This window comes from Phyllopteryx taeniolatus, chromosome 12 (assembly GCF_024500385.1).
Source record: "Phyllopteryx taeniolatus isolate TA_2022b chromosome 12, UOR_Ptae_1.2, whole genome shotgun sequence".
In the NCBI taxonomy this organism is placed as follows: domain Eukaryota; kingdom Metazoa; phylum Chordata; class Actinopteri; order Syngnathiformes; family Syngnathidae; genus Phyllopteryx; species Phyllopteryx taeniolatus.
Window position 1 is genome coordinate 5,078,462 of NC_084513.1, and position 24,753 is coordinate 5,103,214.

At 41.6% G+C, this 24,753-nt stretch overlaps 1 protein-coding gene across 4 annotated transcripts; it reads left to right on the top strand.

Moving 5' to 3' along the window:
• The first annotated feature begins 483 nt into the window (after positions 1–483).
• ttf2 (transcription termination factor, RNA polymerase II) lies at positions 484–24,753 on the top strand. 4 transcript variants are annotated; one of them, XM_061792194.1, is made up of 21 exons: positions 485–628; positions 742–847; positions 934–1,020; positions 3,191–3,260; positions 3,538–4,503; positions 5,237–5,477; positions 7,215–7,445; positions 7,519–7,677; positions 9,251–9,401; positions 9,541–9,643; positions 12,446–12,636; positions 13,375–13,528; positions 13,627–13,718; positions 14,519–14,604; positions 15,855–15,997; positions 16,059–16,235; positions 21,377–21,435; positions 22,045–22,198; positions 23,088–23,170; positions 23,882–23,956; positions 24,019–24,753. In XM_061792194.1, exons 1-21 carry the CDS (start codon positions 538–540, stop codon positions 24,161–24,163), a joined length of 3,564 nt encoding a protein of 1,187 aa, XP_061648178.1. In that variant the 5' UTR covers positions 485–537; the 3' UTR covers positions 24,164–24,753. The 4 variants fall into 4 exon arrangements, 3 of the variants coding, with proteins under 3 accessions (XP_061648178.1, XP_061648179.1, XP_061648180.1); XM_061792195.1 differs by having other exon boundaries at positions 959–1,020; XM_061792196.1 differs by lacking the exon at positions 3,191–3,260.

Consider the following 24,753-nt stretch of genomic DNA (forward strand, 5'->3'; position numbering starts at 1 on the left):
GATTTATGGATTGATTGATTCGATCTCTGACTTTTATTTTAGTTATTTGCTTTTCTTTTTTCACTGTCTTTTTATATGTACTGCTCTGTACGTTTTGTGGATCGGCTGAAAAAAAGGAAAAAATGACTTTATTATACAAAATGTCAGGTATTGTGTGACGGTTGGAGTACTAGTTACATCTAAAACTTTACTTAATCGAAACAAAACAGCACTGTCTTCAAATCGTCGCTTGTGGAATTCAATATGCCGGCGGCTCCGATTTAAACACCGCAGTGATTAAACTTTATCCGGTCTCGTATTTCAAAATAAGGCCACATAATTCTACAAATACCTGTAATTAACCAGAAAGCCAGGTTTAAATCAACTTTAAAGCATATAAAGGATTATAGAATGCCGTTTTTTTTGGGGGGGGACCTTCAGCAAAATCGACGATATAGTTTGCCGGAATTTGATGCATGACTTGTATTCTGAAACGCGTACACCGAAAATCCTGTTTGTCGAAGGCTGGCTGTGATTGGTCGATCCGAAAATGCCTGCATGAAGACACGAATATGGGAAATTTCCTTTCCAGGAAGCACTCGAGGATACCTTAGGTCAGTTATGGACAAAGTTACATGTGATGTCCACGGTAAGTCGTTAAAATACGTATTAATCGGGAAATAATTAGCTTTTTTTTAGGCTACTCGAAATATGTACGTCCTTCTTAAGATCACATTTACGGGGCTTTGTGTTGTCTTTCAGGTGGCGCGTGTATGCTAAAGACAGGCGTTAAAGATGGACCTACCAAAGGCAGAAGTTTCTACGTGTGTGTGGACAAGCGTGGCTGTGACTTCAGCAAAGCGGCCAGGTCTGTTTTGGTGTGTCTCTTCAGTTTTTTGTGACACTTTCAATTAAATGAGTTATTCATGATACATCCACACTCCTCACCCTCAGCATCTCTCCATCTCACTGCCTCCAGCATGAAGACTCCATGGTGGAGCTCCAAGCGTTGACCTCCAACCAGCAGCAACAGTGCAACAGGTGGGTGCAGTGCTGGTTTTCTGGCACGTGCGGTATGTGCGGCATGTGCGGCCACACAGGGAGACATTGCTTGTGGGTGGCAACACGGTTCAAATTCAAAGAAAAAATGTGACATTTAAGGTTCAAGGTACTTTTATTGTCAATTCTTTAATATGCGTAACCCATACAGAGGACTGAAATGACAAAACTCAAGTGCTACAAAAGACAGTACAAATAACATCAATATAAAAGCTAAATAAACTATTGTATATACAGTGTAAAAAGTATTAATTGAATGTGCAAATATCAAAGGTCAGGTGACGTGTGCAACATAGTCAAGATCAGAGAACCAAGGCAAATAAGATATTTATAAATTAGATGACAAAACCCCAAGGCTGCTAAAGTGGCTAGTGCGACCCTGAGTCTGGTTGTGTGTGTGTGTGTGCGTGCAGCTAGATGTTTGCGGGGCGTCAAGAGCTCAGGTGGGCAGAGGACAGAAGCAGTATAGGGGGCAGAGGGGCAGAGAGTTCAGCTTCCTGGCAGCCTGATGAATAAAACTCTCTTTGAGTCGACTAGTCCTGGCCCGCAGACTGAAGAGGCTGTGTGACGGATGGGTGGCATCCCCCGCAATGCGGAGGGCTTTGCGGGTAAGGCGGGTGCTGTAAATGTCCTGCAGGGAGGGAAGAGAGGTTCCGATGACCTTCTCAGCTGCCCTCACTATGCGATGGTGAGTATTGCGGCAGGATGCGGTGCAGGCTCCGTACATCACAGTGATGCAGTTGGTCAAGATGCTCTCTATGGTCCCTCTGTAGAACGAGCACCTGATGGGAGTCGGGGCTCTAGCTCAGAGCCGTCCCGTACTGCCTGCGGTCTCCCTGTGAGAAAGTCCAGCAGCCAGTTGCACATCGAAGTGTTGAGCCCCAGCTGGTCCAGTTTGTAGATCAGTTGTTTAGTGATGATGGTATTGAATGCTGAGCTGGTCTATGAACAGCATTCTGACATATGAGTCCAGGTGTGTGAGGGCAGAGTGGAGGGCGGTGGAGACTGGGTCATAGGTTGACCGGTTGGACCGATATGCAAACTGGAAGGGGTTTGATGTGGTGCATTATTAGCCGCTCGAAGTACTTCATCAGAATGGGAGTGAGTGCTACCGGACGGTAGTCATTGAGGCAGGAGGGAGACGACTTATTTGGGACCGGGATGATGGTGGTGGCTTTGAAGCACGTGGGGACAACACCCTGACTCAAGGAGGTGTTGAAGATGTCCGTGAAGACATCTGTGAGTTCAGCTGCACAGTCCGTCAGAACACGACCAGGTATGTTATCTGGGCCCGGGGTTTTTCGTGTGTTGATCCTGTCGAGAGGTCTTTTCACGCTGTACCGGGTCAGTGTCAGGAGGGGGTGGAGTCTCGTGTGCAGGGGTGTTGTTGTGTGCATCAAAGCGAACAAAGAAGTCATTTAGCTCATTTAGCAGGGAGGTGGAGCTGTCGCAGTTCTGTGGTGAGTGAGGGTTTTATAGTCTGTAATGGTCTGAATACCTCGCCACAGACTCCTGCTGTCACTGAAGCAGTGGGCGATCTTCCTGGAGTACTCCCTCTTGGCCTCCCTGATGCCACGAGACAGATTGGCCCTGGCTGTCCTCAGGCCATCCTCATCCCCAGACCTTAAAGCCACGTTACGGATCTTCAGTAGTCTGTAGACCTCCCCTGACAGCCTTGGCTTCTGATTGGCATGGACAGTGATGGACTTAGTGATGGTGACATCATCCATACATCCATCCTACTGATGTAGGCAGTAACAGTCTCTGTGTACTCCTGAAGTTCTGTGATGGAGTTGTAGGTGGCAGCCTGTTTTTAGAAAACTTTAGGAAAATTAACCAAATCAGGGTGCATTAACAATGACACGTTAACAATGACGGCCACAGCTTCAGAGATGCAAGATATTCCCTATCTGTGGCCTTATTTAAGAGAATTTTTGAGGATGTTGGCTCCAACAGTGACTCGTGGCGAATGTCTTTTTGTGCCAGCCTAAAAACCACCAGCTTCTGTTGTTTAAACATTTTTCCTATCAATTCATTGCTCCTTTTTTTTTTGGTTTTGTTTACTGAATATCTGTACTTCTGCTTAATTAAACAATATTTTTGCCACCTCTGTCTTTATATAATGTTTTTATATGCCTTTTTTATGCATCAGGTTGTACTACAGGTGCATTGTGGGTAAAAAAGCAGGGCAGCGATGGTGTGGAAATGTGCCCTGGACTGTGGTAAGAGCATATGTGCCATTTACTCTAACATGCACAATATAAATAAAATAAATGCTTAGAAATGATCCATGGAGGAAAAACAAAATAAGCTGCATGCTCGGTCATACGCACATGCTTTGTGTACATGTCGCATAATTAATGTGACTTCTCTTTGAAAGTTTGCCTTGCATTCTTTAAAAGTGCTTGAATTCTTGTCATGCATAAACTTCGATCCAAAAAAGTAAAGAAAAATGCTTGCAAATGCTAAATGTTGCCAATGTCTGTCATCGTTTTACAGCCGGAGAAGGAAGAGAAAAAGTGTGAAAAACGGGCACAAGCCTCCTGCCTACCACCAGTGCGAAACCCCTTCAAGGCTCTGGAAAAAGCGGACCAAGAATCAGAGTGTCGGAAGATGCAAGGAGAGAGTCAGGGTAAGGACAACAGAGAGAAGAAACCTACAGGAGAAGAAGAAAAAGATGATGAGGGGGAAGGTCAGACCCTCATAGCTGACACATACAGAGGTAAACATCTTCCAGCAGGAATAACGTTGAAGAAGAAATCTGTGGATAAAACACCTCCTCCGAGCACGTTTGTACCCAAAAGCGACATGGCCACCTCGGCCGTCTCCCTGTCTGTGCCCAAAAGCGACAAGGCCACCTCCGAAGGTTCTGTGGAAACAGCGAGTGTCTCCCACTCTACGCCCAAGAACGGCATAGCCACCTCCGGAGTCCCCATGCCTGTGCCCAAAAATGCCATGGCCACCATCGAAGTCTCTGTCTCTGAACCCAAAAGCGACCCGACCACCTCCAGTCTTTCCATGTTTGTGCCCAAATGCGAAATGGTCACCTGCAAAGGTCCTATAGTAACATCTCCAACCGAAAGCAACATGGCCGCCTCCAAAGGTTCTGTACCAATGGCAAATGCCTCTACGTCTGTGGCCAAAAGCGAAATGGTTGCCTCCAGAGGTTCTGCCAGAGCGAGCCCCTCTACGTCTGCGCCCAAAAGTGAAATGGTTGCCTCCAGAGTTTCTGATAACAACAAGCAGTGGAGAACCCGTCAAACCAAACAGTACCACGATGATGATGAGGACGTAGTGCTGGTGTCTGTGAAGCCCCCTCAAAAGACGCCTAAGGCCCCTACCACCGCCATCCAGAAGCCCCTGACCGCCTACCCTGGCTTTCAGCCTGCCTCCAATGTGAAAGGTCCACTGAGGGACCCCCAGGGGATGCACACGATGCTGTCTATTCAGCTCCAGCAGGAAAAGGTGAGCCAGCGTGTTATATAAGTGATATCGTACCTCCTCTGCCACTGTAAATTATAGAAGAGAAATACTAGAATTAATCCATTAAAAAAATCCACAGCATTCTCAGGAATGCACGGGCAGTATGTAGGCATCATGACTAAGCCGATCCCTCCTCTCGCCAATTAATCATGACCACCACCTTGCAGAAATAAACTGAAAGACTAGAAATAATCCACATTCCAAAATATAGCCCATGTGATGCTCAGTCACACTGTGTGCGTATCATGTAAATAATGCCACACCTCTGCCACCTCGCACAACAGAAAGACCCTGCAAAGGAAATTTAGAGATTTGTTTCTAAAAACGTGTTTGAAGATAATTGCTGAAAACGTGCAAAGACTCAATTGTGGCGATATAGCATTGAACTGTTGTTCACTATGAATGAGTGTCATTTTTGGTCACGTCTAAAACGGGGGGCCAAGTGTGTCACTGGGACCAGGGCTTTGGGCTGGTGTGGCTGCTTTAGAGCACCTAGTTGTCCGCTGTGAGTGCACGCATGTCCCAGGGAAGGCAGAAGAGTGAAGCCTCATTTTATTTATTTCTTTTCTTTTCTTATTTATTTATTTATTTATTCGCTGTATTTATTTATTTTTTAACACACTTCCGTGTGGTGTGTCAAATTAAGAAGACAATTATTTTCATATTTCTTTTCTTTGCCAACTGTACCTTGACGCTGTCATGTGGTGTGTTCAAGGCCACCCTTTCGGTGGTGAACCTGGAAGCGTTGCCCGACAAAGGTGAGCGTTTGAGGACTCGGGTACGGGAGCTGGAGGCGGCACTGGAGTCCCTCAACCTCGCTCCCACAGACGAGACGCCACCCACCAGCCAGGTAGTGAACCCTTTCAGCCGCCCGGGGGGCACCATCCTGATCCCGGCCCCTCCCGCCCCAGGTCCCCACCTCCAACACAGCCAGGGATTCTCACAGATGTATGGAGGTAAGTACGTTACCTATGCCAAGGATGTCATGTACAATTTTTTCATTATTATTTGTTTTAATGTGTGTACAAAATATGCACAAAGGGTTGAAAACAGATATGGCAAAGGTGAAATAATCCATAGAGAGATATTTGTTAACTGCGTCCACCAATACAAGGTTGATGTAATAACATTAAAATGACAAATATTGAAGCCATAACTTGACAAAATTTTGAAAAAACGGAAATTCAGACAAATTGTTATGAAAGTGAATTTTCTTAGGTTGGCAGCTCTGCGTTTTGTGAATTCTGCTGAACAATGATAGAAAGACATCGACGGATCCAAACGCGATGTCGCAATGATCGCTTGTCCACCACAAGCCAAGAGATGCGTGATAGCTGTTTTCCATATTTAAGAATATAGTGATCCAATCAAATCAATGCTTATTTACATATCAAATATTAATGAGAAACCATCCATCACAATTGCCAAGCACCAAAGAACTAGAATAGCTTGAAAAAGGGTATTCTAGGTATTTCCAACCCAAATTATCTTGTAAATCCCATGAAAGGACATTGATTATGAGTTGGAAAAAAATTATGGCCTGGAACGTTTAAATAATAATTTTAAAAAGTCTATTAAATAGAAGCAAATGCCATAAAATGAAAATAATCCATTCAATAGTGTCATTAAATAATTACAAATTTAATTTAAATATTGCAGTGTCATTAAATTTTTAAAATAAATCCATTAAATGGATAAAAATTCCATTTCATAATTAAAAAGGTAGTGAGAAATATAAATCAGTCATGAACTATATGGACCATATGTACAGCAACTTGTTAAGCATTTCTGGTGGAAAGATTAGGTGCCATATGATTTTCCGATGTCCATGTGTATCATGCTACTGGGATGCCATCTGGTGGAAAAATAACCTCATTCCTGCAATATGTGGTAACATGGGCTTGCTTAATAAGTATTATTCAATAGTTCAGTGCTGGTACTTTTCGAGGTCGAAATTTCATCAAAAGTTTTGATTTCTTTAAAGATATGAAGGTATAGCTCCTGCAGCCATCACTGCTTTGTACCACTATGTATTATTGATAATTTATCATTAGATAATTACAAAATGCAAAGTCTGAGTATAATCATTAATAAACCATGTCATGTATGTATGTCATGTAATTATTAGGCAATTTAAAAAATAATCCCACATTTATATTTACTTTATAACTCACATTTTATCTATTGAATTGGCTTTCAATAAAATCAAAATTTAAAAAAAAAATTAAGGCCTATTTAAATTAAATAAACCGATTAACATGTAAATGTAAGCTTTAAATTAAGTGAATCCGATCAGAATTTAAATAAAGCCAATTAAAATGTAAAGCCAATTTAAGAAGAATAAGTCACTTTAATAAAGATGATTAAAATGAAACTAAGTCAATTAAAATTTGAAAAAATTCAACTAAGCCAATTTAAATAAAGTAAACTTACATTTAACCAAATTTAATTAAGACAGTTTATGATTAATGCTAATTTATATTAAAATGAATAAAACAAAGCCAATTTAAATTAAAACAAATTGACTAATGCCAATTAAATAAAGACAATTTAAATGTATATGAAAGAAATCTAAAAAAAAATAGTAAAACTATTTCAATGTAAATAAATGAAGCCAAGTTTAAAAAGAAAAAAAACTTAATCTTCTTTCAACTTTTAGTTGAAAATGGTCCCAAAATGTGAACGTGTTATAGAGCACCAGGCCTTCTACGGCGGCCGCATGACGGACAACCGTCTGCTGGCAGTGAAGAACGCCACGTATGAGGCCATCGATCACCTGCACACATCACTGGAGTCGTGCCCGGCCGCCGACACCGAGGCGTTGGACCCCAAGGGACTCAAGGTGTCACTGTTGGCGCACCAAAAAAGGGCTCTGGCCTGGCTGCTCTGGAGGGAAGCCCAGAATCCATGCGGAGGCATTTTGGGTAAGGGGGAAAAGTAAGTGTTTTTAATATGAAATTAATTTGTCTTTAACATGTGCTGTATTTGTCACCCCAGCGGACGACATGGGTCTGGGAAAAACGCTCACCATGATCGCGCTCATACTGGCCCAGAAGATCAATGCAAAGGTGAAGGCTAAAGAGGAAGGGCAAAAGAAAAAGGAGGAGGAGAAAGAGGAGGAGCTGAAGAAGCAGGAGGGTTGGCTCTCAAGAACTGGTAACTTCCATCCATCTATTTTCTATTTTCTGTACCGCTATCCTCACTAGGGTTGCGGGCGTGACTTTGGGCGAAAGGCCAGGCACACCCTGAACTGCTATCATGCTAACCCGATAAAAGGACATCAAAGATTATTAAAATTAAACGGAAAAACAGTGGTGGAAGGGGACCTTTAAGAATGTCATTAAATAAATAAAAACAAATCCATAAAATGCCGTTACATAATTCAAAATTCCATCCATCCATCCATCCATCTTCTTTACCGCCTCACCTCACTAGGGTCACCTAGATAGCATTTCAACAATTCTGTTTTTCCTGTCAATATGGGGTGCTGTGTGTACATTAACTTAAATGATTTTAGCAAATTGCTGCAATATAACAGAGTGAAAAATTTAAGGGGGTCTGAATACTTTCCAAGCCCACTGTACATACAATAGGTAGTAGGAAAATGAAAACAATCTTTCAAATTGTATAAAAATATACCAGTACCAAGGGGTTGTGTTTTTCGGCCCAAAACATTTTGTCGGACAAAATTTCAGTGCATCACTGTTTAAACCGACAATACATTAGTTCTGTCGGCCCCCTACGCTGAAATTCAGTATTACAACAACAGAACCGTCGCTTCGATGTGACGTAGGTGGCCCCTTGTATGTGATGATTCTACAATTTATTTTTTTTGTTGTCCCTTTTGAATCGAAGCCAGTGCTTGGTGAATTGTGCGTCACAATAATAACTTGGACGGTTACCGGCCGTGAGGGTCACGGGGCGGAGGGGAGCAAAAAATCAATGCCTTTCAGTGTGTATAAATAACCCCACAATCAAACTTTTACGAGGAACACAAGTCTGAACGTTGAGTCAAAGGATGCGACGTTGCGATGAATGCTTGGCTTCCCCAAGCAGACGCTGTGATATGGACCAATCAGAGCCAAGCTGTTTCCCATATTTTAAATTGGGGAAGATGAGCGATCCAATGAGAGCAAAGCTCATTTACATGTCGCAAAATAATGAGAAATCTGACCGTCTCGACTGCCAGGCAGAAAATACCAACTAGAATGGCTTCAAAAAGGATATGTTGGGCATTTCCATCCAAAATTATCATGCTAACCCGACAAAAGGGCATCAAAGATTATTAAAATTAAACGGAAAAACAGTGGTGGAAGGGGACCTTTTAAGAATGTCATTAAATAAATAAAAAGAAATCCATTAAATTAAAAAAATGCCGTTACATAATTCAAAATTCCATCCATCCATCCATCTTCTTTACCTCTTCACCTCACTAGGGTCGCCTAGATAGCTGGGCTAGCCTGTCCGACCCATCTTCGGGCAGGAGGCGGGGTACACCCTTAACCGGTCGCCAGCCAATCGCAGGGCACATAGAGAAAAAAAAAAAGGCCATTAAATAAATAGAAAACAAGTCATTAAATAAAGAAATGCCATTAAATGATTACAAAGTTAATAAAAGAGATTGGTCGTGAAAAAAAGTTTAGTTTAGTTTTTTTTTAAATATAAATTCATTGAGCATAATTGTTTCATATTATATTTGACTATTTAATGCTTGAAAAATCTCACCTAGATTGCCGATCGGTGATTTCCAAGGCCACCCTGGTTATCTGCCCGGCCTCGCTGCTCCACCACTGGAAGAAGGAGATCGAGCGACATGTCAAGGTGGCCAGGCTCAGTGTGTACTTGTACCATGGACCCGACCGCATCAAGAACCCCAGAGTGTGAGCTCTCTCTCTCACATACACATACACACACACACACACACGCACACGTAGACACACACACAGCATCAATACAATTTGACTCACAAAATTGTGAGTCAAATTGCAAACAAATCCTTATTCCCATGTGATCCGTCAGGCTTGCTGATCACGACGTGGTGGTGACCACTTACAGTTTGGTGTCCAGGGAAGCGCCTGGCCATAAAGAGGCAGACAAACCCAATAAGGAAGCCAACGATGCGGTGGGTGAAATATTTAACATTTAAGTACATTGGTGCCTTGAGTTAAAACAACAATATTAAAAATATATTTTTACCCAACCCACTACTAGAGATGATAGAATGCTGATTAAGCCTGTCAGCTCCTCTAACACCTTGCTGTATTTTTCAGTATTTAATTCTTTTGTGTCGGCAGCACAGTGGGCGACTGGTTAGTGCATCTGAGGACCTGGGTTCAAATCTGACCTTGCCTGGGAGGGTTTTGCATTTTCTCTCCATGCCTGCGTGGGTTTTCTCCGGGTCCTCCGGTTTCCTCCCACATTCCAAAAACATGCATGATAGGTTAATTGAAGAGTCTAAATTGCCCATAGCTGTGATTGTGAGTGTGAATGGTTATGTCCAGTTGAAGGTGTACCCTGCCTCTCACCCACATTTATCTGGGATAGGCTCCAGCACCCCCGCAAACCTAGTGAGGATCCTCAAAAAGACCCAGCAGAGGTTGTACTTCCTGGGGCTTCTGAGGAAGCATGGCCGTCACAGGCGCTGTTGAGGCAGTTTTACACAGCAGTCATTGAATCGGTTCTGTGTTCCTCCATCAGTCTGATTTGGTGCTGCCACAAAGGAGGACAAAATCAGACTGCAATGGACAGTCAAGACTGCTGAAAAATTATCGGAACCCACCTACCCACTCTTGAGGACTTGCACGCTGCCAGAACTAAGACAAGGGTATACAACATCCTTTTGGACCCTCCACATCTTGGTCACCACCTATTTCAGCTCATTCCCTCAGGTAGACGCTATCGAACAATGCAAACTAAAACCAGCAGACGTTCCAACAGCTTCTTTCCTCTTGCCGTCAATCTCTTAAATATTTGACTCTGTCGGTACACTTCTACGTTATTTGTGCACTCAGTTTTATTACGCTGCACTACTTGCGTATTGTTGTGGATTACTACTCTCTGCACCATTTGCGCAATCATCACTGTACCAGATCATTGCACCATTAATCATTTTAAATTGCTCTAAATTGCTTGAGGACTGCATCCAGTGTTGGGAAAGTTCATTTTCTACACGAACCTGTTCAAAGTTCAGTTCACCATTCCAAAAATAAACTAGTACATAGTTCTTTTTTGTTTTTTCTCAATATGTTGCTGACGGGCTATTCCTCTTAAAATACTGGCATTTTCTTTCCCATTGTTGCCACACATTCGGTCCACACGCATAGCCAGCTGCACCCTACAATCTCAAAAACTTGAGGAAAAACATGTTGCCTGAATGGTCTTTTGTAAAATGATAAACTAAAAGACTAAACTAAACTAAAAAAAACAGGACTTTTGTCCTTAATGTGCAAACAAAAACACGTAACAGTATGACAGGAACGATGGTGAAAGGACATTGATAACTTTACATTCTCGCAGCTCTGCCTGACTATATTAATAACATGTTTTATTTGATCTATTCTTATATCGCAAAACAAAATAAATTCCATATTATCATGCAGTGTGATCATATAGCGTTTTAACTAAAACATTCTGATACAATTTTTCTTGTCATCAATTTTTACAATTATAAACTATTACAAAAGAACCACTGAAGAGGACATTCTCTCCCATTTGTACAGTGTCGCTGAAGGGACCATGCGTTCTCGCGCAGCTGCGACATGCCTGCCATGAAAGGGGGCAGTGGCCACACTGAATTTGCCAAATACACCGTTTATCTGGCGACATATGAAGCCTCGTGTGTTCAAACAGGTTTGTCCTGGAAGTCCGTCACAAAACCTGGCACTCTTGAATGAAAATGAACTTTCGTTCGAAAACCGTTCTTTGACGCCAGAATGAGCGCAATCTCAATTACATTCATCAGGCAGACATGTAGTAAGTTCAGTTCACGTTCACACAAAATACAGTGTGAACTAGTTCATTTACTTTCATTCATTGAACTCGTTCAGTTACAACACTGTCTGGGCAGTGGTCCTTTGGGACTGGTCGGGGCACCTTGGTCGGGCTCAGGACCTCCCTGGGTCCTGGGGGGTCTCTGGCGTACCCCTGGTTGGGTCCCCTGCTGGACGGGCTTGCTTTTGGAAAACTCCAAGCGGCCTGGCCCGGTTATTCTGCTTGGTGGGACAGCCAGATCTAGGAACGTTCCTGGTGGTTCCAAACTACTTCCATTTCCGAATAATCGAGAACACAGTGCTTTTTGGGACCTTCAGTGCTGCTGAAATTCTTTTGCATCCTTCCCCAGATTTGTGGCTTGACACAATCCGGTCTCAGAGGTCTGCAGACAATTCCTTAGACTTCATTGCTTGGTTTCTGCTCTGATATGCACTGCCAACTATATATAGACCTTATATAGACAGGTGTGGGCCATTCCAAATGATGTTCAAACAACTGAATTTACCACAGGTGGACTCTATTCAAGTTGTAGAAGCATCTTAAGGATGATCAGTGGAAATCAGATGCACCTGAGCTTAAGTTTGAGTGTCATCGCAAACGGTGGGAATACTTATGTACCCATTATGTTTAAATGTTTTAGAAATTGACACAAATGTCTGAAAATATGTTTTTGTCATTATGGGATATTTTATGTAGATTTTATTTTTAAGAAAGATATACTCAAATCATCTTTCGATTAAGTCTGTAACAGCAAAATGTATAAAACTAAGTGGTGCGAATACTTTCTGGTGGCACTATATTTTTTTTGGGGGTCATTTCATGGGTCATTCAAAGACCACCTACAATTTATAGACCGATTATGTTCTTTGAGTTGTTATCCGTCGTGAATGGTGACGTTATAACATGTTAATTATCACCACGTGTGCTTCCTCAGCCAGCAGCGGCGGGCGGTGGACCCCTCCTGTGTGTGGCGTGGGCCAGGGTGATCCTGGATGAGGCGCACAACATCAAAAACCCCAAGGTGCAGCAGTCCATGGCCGTGTGCCAGCTGAGGGCATCCGCCCGCTGGGCCATGACCGGCACGCCCATCCAGAACAACCTGCTGGACATGTACTCCCTGCTCAAGTAAAACTAATCTTCATTATTACCTCCTTCAAGCACAATTTAAAGAGTCCCTTTATTTTTTACATGCCTAACAGATATAAAAACACATCTCTCTGTGAAATGTCAATCTACCATGTGTTATCCGATATACATATCAAGGGAGTGGAAGTGTCTGATGGTAAATATGGATTAAATTTGGTTCAAACCTGCTGTTTACCTTTGTTCACATTGGACAAGATGCACACAAACAAGCCGGCAATAATCCAATGTGAAAAAAATTGTTTACACAGTCCAGCACTGTAATGTCAAAGCAAGTTGTATTCCGGATCTGATCTAGATTTTTCAGGAATTTGAGTCCAAAACAAATAATTAATGTTCTTCGATCAAGTATAAGTGTTGGCTGTCAAATACGCAATTTGGATTGGATTTGGGTTGAACTTGGTTTGATAAGGGAGAGAGCAAAAGACGATCAAAAAATGCCATAATTGATTGATATGTGATGAGTATCAACTGTCAAGTGTCTAATCTGGATCAAATCTGGATTCGACTCGGCTCGATAATGCATTTTGTATTTTGTTCACCGTGGACAAGACAATCCAATCTAATCCGATTTGAGCAAAATTTGCTGTTTTTCCATTATCCAAAACTGTAATTTCAAAGCAAATTTTAATTCGAATATGATCCAGATTGCTCCTGCAATGTTGCAGTGTAAATGCAACATATCAAATGTTTGTTTTGTTTTTTTGCTGCCCTATGCAGCTTTCTGCGTTGCTCTCCATTTGACGAGTACAAAGTATGGAAGGCGCAGGTGGACAACGGCTCCAAGCGTGGCAGGGAGCGACTCAACATCCTGACCAGGACTCTCATGCTTCGACGCACCAAAGACCAGCAGGATTCTTCAGGAAAACCATTGGTGTGGAACTTCGTTAGGGTTTCATGCGGGCGGTGTGCAAGATGTCAACTTTAATAGAAGCTAAAACAAAACAAAAAAAGTACACTTCTGGTCAATAGGTGGCGCTTCCCGACCGTACCTGCAAGATGCATCAACTTCAACTGTCTGAGGACGAGCAAGCAGTCTACGATGTGGTCTTTGCCCAGTCCAGGTGACATAATACGTTCTGTTTCGGCATCAATCACAAGATGACCCACAAAACGTCTCAACAATTAACATTTTTCCTTGAGGTGACGATTTTAGAGTGTGTTTGGCCATTTCCAAGGGTCCTACAAAGACAAACTCTAGTCATAATCCTTTGAAAATTCTGCCCCCAAAGCCAGTTACACTTAGCAACAATGAAGTTGGGTAGACATGTCCATCATGAGTAGACCCACAAAAACGTTTTAAGAAGTCATGCTGGAAAAAGCACTGGACGTCTACCATTTTGTTTTGAAGCAACCATTTTAGGGTCAATTTGCCCATTTCTAGCAGTCCTTCAAAGACTAACTACTCCGACAGATTTTGTCGTTTTGCTACTAATTTTGAATATTTAAAAAAATTCAGCCAGTTCACCCGCTTAGCAATATGAAATTCGGTAGGCATGCCTATCATGAGCATACCCACAAAAATGTCTTAAGTCATGAAGCAAAGGCACAGGAAGTCTACAATTTACTTTAATCTTACAAAGTTGGCCATTTTAGATTAAATAAGCCAGTATAGGTTCATTTTGGCCATTTTGAGGCATCCTTTAAACTGGTACTAGTACTATATATATATATATATATATATATATATATATATATATATATATAAATTTTATCAAATTTGAACCTCATGTAACTAATATAACATTCGGTAGGCATGGCCTTTGATAACTTGTCGTAAATCATTATTTGATTGGTATTGGTATCTATTTTGGTTATAGATCTAGCCTGCAGAACTACTGGTAAATTTCTATTTTGGTTGTAGAGCTACCCTGCAGAACTACCTAAAGAAGCATGAAGGGAACGACGTAAAGCGAGGGAGCAACTCTGCTTCCAATACCTTCGACCGCTGTGAGGATCAACTTTTTAAAAAAAATAATATATTTTTTTTAAGATGAAACAGGAAGTGAGTGTTTAAAGGTGTTAAATGAAAAGGAGACCTGCATGTAAGTGTTGGACCTGTTTTCTATACTGAGATGTGTACAGTGGTTCACGATTCATGAATTATAGTGCTACGAACGATTGAGTGTCAATTTGGATTCATTTGCGAGTCCGCTTGAAAAAACGAATGCCGAGTCGTAATTTTCAAATTTAAATGAATAGGTACGAAAGTACAGATTTTATTGTGACAAGAGCTGCAATGTAGCGAAGCCTTGCGGCAACTTCCTTTGTTTCCATGCACAGTTGTACAGTAGCCACTGTAAACAATCATACGTATCACGGAGCCGTCTCCCCTGAAGCGATAATCTCTGCAGAATGTAGCGTCCGATGAGGAGGAGCTGCACGAATATTCATGGCAGACTGCGACCGCGGCGGATTATTTGGATAAGGTTATGTAAGATTTATTGAACACATCGTGGCAGATGATTGACGAGAGCTAGCCAGCTACTCCTAACTAGCAGGTAACCTAACTAGCTGGGTCAGAAGAAGCAGTTGTTACAGCCAATGTGGATTTACACATTTTATGGCGCCGAGACGGTACAAAATAGACACACAGCCACGATGCAGCAAGGGATACTGGTTCAAGTAAGCCATTTGAACCTAAAAAGATAGGGGATTTAGATGGCGAATCCGAGCGCTAATGAATTCACATTTTAAAAAAATTCTGTGGAACCAATTTCAAGGTTTGAATTGCAGTTTTTTTTCTGAAATGCCCTAAGATGCCACAAATGCCGCCAAAGTTTGATCGAACAGGAAAGTAGTACATTGGTGTCAAGGAAGTATGTTAAGTGAGCATTTCGACTGACAGACGAGCTTTGTTGACTGGGAGTAGCTATGTTTAGCTTGGGTTGATAGGGGAAGTTAAGGGGAGTCTTGGCCACACAGCGGGTGCATTTTTTCGAAATATAATTTGTAAGCTATTATTTTTAAACGTAATGTTGGCGGATGAGTTTGAAATGGTCTCGAAGTATTTTGGGATCAGTTTGTGGTATATGGTTTAGTACTTATATCAGCAATTCTAAAAAGTTTTGGGGTCGTCAATTACTTTTTACGTTTTTTCGGCATGGCTCAGTCCCAATCCCCCACAAATTGTGGAGGAATTACTGCAATTGTTTAATTAAGTACATGCGCGAATGGCCTTTCCAATTATTCCTCACCAGTCTCGCAGGAGTTTGGCTTGTCCCAGTCAGACCCGCCAGTCTCCTCTTGGCAGCAACCTCAGCAGGCCCCCAGCACCGCCCACATCCTGTCACTACTGCTGCGCCTGCGACAGTGCTGCTGCCACCTGTCACTGCTCCAGAAGGTACACAAACAAACGCACGCACACGACGACGCGTGTCCTTACTTCTTTGTCTCTGACTTAGACTCTGGACTCCTCGGAGCTGCAAGGCGATGCCGTGGTCCTGTCCCTGGAGGAGCAGCTCAATGCTCTGTCCCTCACGTCGGGACCCTCGACATTGGACGCCGCCGAGGACACGGTGGGCCTGAACGGGATGCGTTTCCCATTGCGGCTGTTTGAAGACGGCAGCAGGAGCACCAAGGTTGGGCAATAGGGTCACATCCGATGTAGTGTAACGTTGTGACAGTACACATACATACAGTACACACATTTTAAATGCCCATTGGAATGTTTGTAGCCCCCGACACTAGTTTGACCGATAAACACAAATTTGGTGAACATGTCCATTATGACAGGATGCACAAAAAAGGACCCATGCCTGAAATTGAACAGGAAGTCAATCATTTTGGCCCAATTCCGGGGCTCGTACGCTGTCAGAACTTCAGAAAAGGTTTGGGGGAAAAAATCTGCACTGGACACCAGTTTCACTGATTGACACCAAATTAGGTGGGTATGTCAATCAGACAAACGCGCACAAAAACCCTCAACGACTCATGCTCGAAGTTGAACAGGAAGCCAGCCATTTTTGTTTGAAGCACCCATTTTGGGCAAATTCAAGGGCTTGTACTTTATCAGAAAGTTAGAAATAAATCAGCCCCAGACACAAGTTTCACTGCGCAACCTGAAAATGGATGGACATGCCTATCAGAGCAAGATGCGCCAAAAAGTCTCAAGTACCCATGGCTGGTATTCAAGAGGAAGTCAGCCATTTTGGGTGATTTGTAGACTAATACTTTTAAGAAAGGCAGAAAAAGGTTGAATTTTTTTTCCCCCCTGACACCAGTTTCACCAATTGACAAGAAATTTCATTGATCATGCCTATTGTAACATCACACCAAAAAATCTCAAGGACTCATGCTCCAAATTGAACAGGAAGTCAGCCATTTTGGTTTGAAGCAGCCATTTGGGGCTATTTCCAGGGCTCATATTTTGTTGGAAAGGCAGAAACAGTTTTTAAAAAAAACATTCCCCGTCACCAGTATGACTGAAAGACAAGAAATTGGGTGGTCTATCATAATAGGATACACGAAAAAGTCGCAAGGACCCATGCCCCAAATTGAATAGGAAGTTGGCCTTTTTGTTTTGAAGCAGCCATTTTGAGCAAATTTCAGAATTCATACTTTAAGACGTTCAGGGTCCGAAATATCTGAAATTGCAAAATGCGACGTAAAACGAGGTATTTGGCGATACATTCCTCAATTTCCATCGCTAAAATATGCGATGCATGTTTTTGAAGTTTACAGTAAATAAAACCTTTTTCTGAGCGGTGAGCAGCTCTCAAGACAAAGATTGAGCCGTTTATTTTTCGTAACTTGACGAAAAGAGCACGGATTAATAACAGAAATCAAAACTGCATGGCAGACAGCGGGAAACAAAGTCAATCACTCATTGGTGCAAAGCTGTCAAATGTTAGTAGGGAACGTATGTATTTTGTTAAGGAAATCACCAAACGCTGACTTGTTCTGGCCATAACACCGAGTACCAATTTCTTCAATTAATTCCATGAAATAAACATTATATTTAAAAAAACAAAACAAAAAAAACACAAAAACGGCGCCTCCACATTGAACAACCTCCCAGTTTTCTGGGTACTATCGGGTGCCTGCTTGGTGCACGTTATTTTAAGACGACCCCCTGGCTACCGAGCCTCTGAGGCGGAAGTTCTCTTTGCGTCTGGTGTCAACGCATTATACGTCACTTATCATTGCCTCCATGGCGCCAAATACGCTACACTTCTTACGTCTATCGTTATCACAAGGGGGAAGACGGGAAATCCATGCTAATCAATAAGCTATCACGACATGGGGTCGCCAAACACCGAAATAAGTGATTTGGTGATACAGTACACTTGTCACATCAGTCTGGCTGGAACCGCGTTTTTGCGAAGAGTAACCAACTTCGAACAACAAAACGAGAGGCAAATTAATACAGCTCTGGAGTTAAAAATGTTCCGTCTGCACCGGAAATTAATTCGTCATAACGAGGACGAAGTTAAATGAATGAAAGAATAAAATTATTATTATTAATAAATATTGGTAATATAGGATAACCTTTATTTGGCCCACAATGAGGAAATTTGAATCGTTTCAGTAGCAATAGTGGCTACGGGAAGCACAAATAATATAAATGGAATGCAAGAGAAGACATCTGTACAAGTACATTCACAAACTAGAAACCTTTTTCATACATTGAGCAAACATTCTCTCTCTATATGGAGTAGTGTTTTAAAAATGTAGGGTAGTCAATGATAAATCTAGACATTAATTTAGTACTGCCCAAAACAGTGTTTTGAAAAATTGCTACACAAATCTCAGTAATTGTTAAATATAGCAATAGATTCTACACAAAACTTTTTGGAGTCTTTGGGACCCTGATGTTGAAGAAAATCAGCTCCGGACACCAGTTTCTCCCGATCAGCATGAAATTGGGTGGACATGTCTATCATAACAGGACACATTATAGGTCTCAGTGGTGTGAAAAAGTGTTTGCCCCCTTCCTGATTTCTTTTTAATTTTTTTTTGCCTTTGTCATACTTAAATGTTTCCCATTGTCAAAGAAATACAAATATTAGTCAAAGCCAACACAAGTAAACACAAAATGCATTTTTTAAATGGTTTTTATTATTAAGGAAGAGAAAAAAATCGAAACCTACATTGCCCTGGGTGAAAAAGTGATTGCACCGTTAACCAAATAACTGGTTGGGCCACCCTTGGCAGCAACAACTACATTCAAGCGTTTGCTATATCTTGCAATAAGTCTCTTACAGCGCTGTAGAGGAATTTTGGACCACTCATCTTTGCAGAATTTTTGTAATTTAGCCACATTGGAGGTTTTTCAAGCATGAACTGCCTTTTTAAGGTCATGCCACAGCATCACAATGGGATTCAGGTCAGGACTTTGACTAGGCCACTCCAAAGTCTTAATTTTGTTTTTCTTCAGCCATTCAGAGGTAGACTTGCAGGTGTGTTTTGGATCAAGAACAGATGGACGTTATCCTTCAGGATTTTTTGGTAGACAGCAGAATTAATGGTTCCATTTAACACAGGAAGTCTTCCAGGTCCTGAAGGAGCAAAACCACTCCAGACCATCACACTACCACCACCATATTTTACTAATGGTATGATTTTATGCTTTCTCAAATGCGGTGTTACATTTAAGCCAGATGTAATGGGACAAATACCTTCCAAAAAGTTAAACTTTTGCCTCGTCAGACCACAGAATATTTTCCCAAAAGTCTTGGGGATCATCAAGATGTCTTCTGGCAAAATTGAGACAAGCCTTAAGGTTATTTTTGCTCAGGGGTGGTTTCTGTCTTGGAGCTCTGCCATGCAGGCCATTTTTGCCCAGTGGTGGAGTCATGAACACTGACCTTAACTGAGGCAAGTGCTGGCTGCAGTACTTTGGATGTTGTTGTCTTTGGTGTCTTTTGTGACCTCTTGGATGAGTCGTTGCTGCGCTCTTGGAGTAATGTTGGTCGGCCGGCCACTCCTGGGAAGGTTCACCACTGTTATGTGTTTTCACCATTTGTGGATAATGGCTCTCAATGTGGTTTGCTGTAGTCCCAAAGCTTTAGAGATGGCTTTATAACCTTTTCCACACTGAGAGATCTCAATTACTTTCTTTCTCATTTGTTCCTAAATTTCTTCAGATCTCAGCATGATGTCTTGCTTTTGAGGATCTTTTGGTCTATTTTACTTTGTCAGATAGGTCCTATTTAAGTGATTCCTAGATTGAGAACAGGTGTGGTAGTATCAGGCCTGGGTGTGGCAAGTGAAATTGAACTTGGGTATGATAAACCACAGTTAAGTTCTATTTTAACATGGTGGACAATCACTTTCTCACTAGGCTGGGGCATCGAAAATCGAGTACTGATTGGAACCGGGACTAACATTCCAGTTCTCCCGGAATCGTTCAAATTTAAAACGTTTTGGTTCCCAGTTTTGATGCCTTCAGTCCACCGACCCCGAAGAAGAAAGTGGCGAAAACCAATGAAGAACGCACACGAAGACGTGCTTGTGCCCAACGGTGGCAGTGAAAAAAAGTGTTTCTTAACTTTGTTCAAATAAATGACCAGTCGGCTCAGTGCAACACTTGGAATTGGATTATATTGTGCAAAGGAAGCTTTCGCGATGTGTAGAAGTGTCATGTGCTCCCTCCTGCTCCGAGCCTCAGCCCACACCATGCGGAATTTGAGTCAAGTCAATTGAGTGAGTGTGAAACAATAAAACACCTCTAGGCCAACATTAAGGCAGCCTAACAAGTTAAACGGTGGGTTGCAATCTTGCACTGATGGTTTTTAGCATTTATTTTAGTCTTCAAACCAACGTAAGAGCTGATGACAGACACAAAAATAAAATATAAATTATTTTACCATCTGGGAAAGAAAGTAGAAACAGTCACATTACAAGCTTAACATTGAACTAAAGCATCACCAAAGGTCAAACTAGCAACTTTACATCTCACTGAATTCACATAAACGTCTCACAGTATCACAAACACTAAACTTGTGCCTTATCGGTGGGTAGATAAAGGAATCAACGTTTTACGGCGCATTTGTGTCCATTTATTACTCTTTTGCATGCCGTCTCGTTTTACTTTAGTTTTTACCGGTGTCGTGTAAATTTTAAGGTACTATTCGTGCCAAAATGCTGAGTTCCGGTGTGTACCCTTCGAAATAAAAGTCTTCATGCTTAAAACAGAAAGTCAAGTTAAAACTTGCACATATAAGCCATTTGACGTGATGAAACGGTCACAAATAACTTTTAACAATGCTATATTTAACTTTTAGCTGAAACATTAATATTAAGTCAGTTGGGTTAGTTACACACACATTGCCTTTCAGTTCATAGGTTTGATAGTGAGACTGGTTATTAAGAATCCTAAGTCAGATGTTTATTTTAGTCTGTACTGCAGGCTGCTAACAAAGTGGATGTTCATAATTTGGACACCCCTTATTTAAACCATGCAAACTTTTTATGACCCACCCCCCCAAAAAGAATCGGAATCGAGAATCGTTTGGAACCAGAATCGACATGAGGAACCGGTATCGCTCAAATTCAAATGATGCCCAACCCTATTTTTGCATTTTATAGATGTAGGTTTGGATGTTTTTGTTCTGCCTGAATAATAAAAACCTTCGTTTTTAAAAACTGCTTTTTGTTTACTTGTTGTCTTTGACTGATATTTTAATTTGTTTGATTATGGGAAACATTTAAGTGTGACAAACATGCAAAAACAAAAGAAATCATATATAGATATATGTAAAATATTTTTTTCTGACAGATTTCTGCCATTGTCTCTGAGCTGGAGGCGATCCGAGCAAAGGGTGACGACCAGAAAAGGTAACCATGAGTCTACGTAGGCCCTAAAAGTTATGTCACTTGGACTTGTATCAAAAGTTTGCAGGGAAAATAGAGTCCCCTCCAAAAGTATTGTAACGGTAAGGTCAATTCCTTTTGTTTGTGATGTATACTGACGACATTTGACGACAAGTCAAGGTTATGCCACCAAATATTCAATGTTATTCACTTTAAATTAATTGAATAAGGTCTGTTTCAATACTTTTTGCTCTATTGAAAAGTGGGTGGCTCAAACAAAAGGTGCTCTGTCCTGAGTTGTTTTAACACATCTAGATGTAAATTCTGAACTTTTGTCTCATATTCATCTTTGAATTGGAAATCCAAATGTCTGAAGTATATAACAAAAACAAAGGAATTGACCTTGCTGCTCCAATACTTTTGGAGGGGACTGTATACCCCAAAGTCTTGGAGCTGGAAGTGGAAAGACTTCACAACTTTGTTTGAGGCGCCACATGCTCGTTACTTGGAATCAAGACTTGTACTGTACCACTGTTGAGGCCTATTTTTCCATAAAATGGTGGTTGAACCCCAAATTGTACCACTTTAGTGTTCTACTTTGTATGATTTATTAAACCGTCTCTGTTGCAACAGTGTGATTGTGTCCCAGTGGACTAGTCTGCTCCACATCGTGGCCCTCCACCTGCGGCAGATGGGCCTGCGCTACGGCATCATTGACGGGACCGTCAACCCCAAACGCCGTATGGACCTGGTGGAGGAATTCAACACCAACCCCAAAGAACCACAGGTGACTCAACAATATGGTACACCCGCCCCCGCCACACAAACACACCCCTAAAGCCAGTTCTGACAGAAATTCAAGAAAAAAGCCACAAGAAGCCATACCAGAAGGTCTGCTTTTTTGCTTTTGAAAATTGAGCCCCTAAAGCCAGTTTTTCACTGAGTAACATGGCATTGGTGGACATGTCTGTCACGAGTAAACGCACAAAAAAGTCTTGACAAGCTTTGCCCAAAAAAGATACAGGAACTTTTAGGGTCTTCATCTTCCGTTCCGCTTAGCCTCACTAGGGTCATTTGTGCCATTTGCACAGGCCTTCATTAAAAAAAAAAAAACAATTGTTGATAATTTAGCCCCTGAAGCCACTTTCACTTAGCAACGTGAAGTTTGGTATATATGAGTAAACCCTCCAAAAAGTCTCAATAATCCGTGCCTGAAAATACACAGCTGTCGGCCATTTTGCTTTGAGGTGCCAATTTGAGCGTTGTTTTACCCATTTACAGGGGATCTTCCATCTTCAGCCCCTGAAGCAAGTTTCACTTAGCAACCTGAAATTTGGTGGGCTTGTTTGTCATGAGCAGGCCCACAAAAAAGTCCATACTCGAAAAGACAGGAAGTCTGCCGGTTTGACTTGAAGTAGCTATTTTCAGGATTCATTTGGTCATTTTCAGGGGTCCTTCATAAGTGCTCTACTCCCCTGCTTTTTGCCCATCTATACCTCAACATGTATACTAGACAGATGGATGACTCTCAATTGCAAGGCATTTTAGTTTTTGTCATTGTATGTGGGCGAAGCATGGCAGTGAAGTTTGATGACTGTGCAAAGGCCCGTTCGTTGCTGCTCGCCGCTTTACTTATTATTGTTTTTCAAATGTTTCTTTCTGTCTTCCTGTGGAAGGTTATGCTGGTGTCTCTCTGTGCCGGCGGTGTTGGCCTCAACCTCGTGGGCGGGAATCACCTCTTCCTCATGGACATGCACTGGTGAGTGGACGGCACATTTAGAAAATGATTTTCTAGGTGTGAATTTAGGATTATCATGTCCATATTGACAGTTTGTGTGAATACTACTTCAATCAAGTATTTACACTGAACAAGAAAAACACTAGCAAGGGTACTGTCACGGCACGATGTCAGCTCAACTGCTACATGTCCGCCAAGTTTGAAAGCAATCTGATAAAAACAGTTGTGAAGTTTGTTGAGCTTTTACAAGCAAAAAAAACTTTTTTTCAGTCATGTCATTTTATGGGATTATACTGTGGAACCTCGATTTGACGGACTAATATGGGCGAGTTGTCGTCTGTTAGAGCAGATTGTCTATTATATTGACGCACTATTTTCACACCCATATTACTGTACGTACAAAATTGTTTTGTACTTTCTATGTGGCCTAAAACGTTCAGTACAGTATAAAATTATTGTTATATATATATATATATATATATATATATATATATATATATATATATATATATACACACACACACACATACAGACCCTTTCCAAAAAAAAATTAATATCATGTAAAAGCACTCCCGCAACCCTTGTGATGAGCGGCTCAGAAAATGGATGGGTGGATATATATTTACATATAATATAATATAATGTAATGTGTGTGTAGGATAAACGGAACGGAAGATGAATGAATCATGTGTGCGTGTGTGAAAAATATTAATATTTTCATCCTGTTGACAGGAACCCAGCCTTGGAGGACCAAGCCTGCGACCGAATCTACCGAGTGGGACAGCGGAGGGACGTCACCATCCATAGGTAAACAGGATGCTCACTTAGCATTTAGCATTGAGCCTCTGCAGCGTCTCGGTTGCTTGCAGGTTCGAGTGCGAGGGCACGGTGGAGCAGAAGATCTCCAGGCTGCAGGCTAAGAAGAAGCAGCTTGCCCAGAGCGTGCTGTCGGGAACGGAAAGTGCCATCGCCAAGCTCTCCCTGACTGACCTCAAGATCATTTTTGGCGTTTGAACTCTAAAGAAATGCAATTTATTTATGTCTATATTGCTTTTATGTATGACATCAGTGTTTCCCAACCTTTATTGAGCCAAGGCTCATACAATGCAGTTACAAGTCAAGTGCCCCATCTAAAACGCATTGTTTTTCGAGTTAGCCGAATGTCGCTTGGTCGATTTGTTTGTGTGTGTGTGTGTGTGTGTGTGTGTGTGTGTGTGAGTGTGCATGTTCAGAGAAAAAAGTTTAATTGCGAATGAGCTTCAAATTGGACGCCTCTTCAGTAAAGTTCTTTTAAAAAAAAAAAAAAAAAAAAAAAAAAAAAAAAACGTAACAGTTGCTGACAGTCAGTGCAGTCAAACACAAATGCAATGAAAACTCACAAAGGAGCATGGAGCCGACCCTTGCACCCACAAACCCGACCTACTCCAGGCTCCTGATGTAATTCACCGGGTCGCCCCACTTCAAGGCACCTCAATGCAGTGTGACTTTTTGTTTAATTACACATTATAAAAAGTTTATTTCATTACATTAGCTTTCATTTTGTTTTTGTACTTATTTAACAGTACTGTGCTATTTTTCTTTATTAAAAACACACAACCCCATAA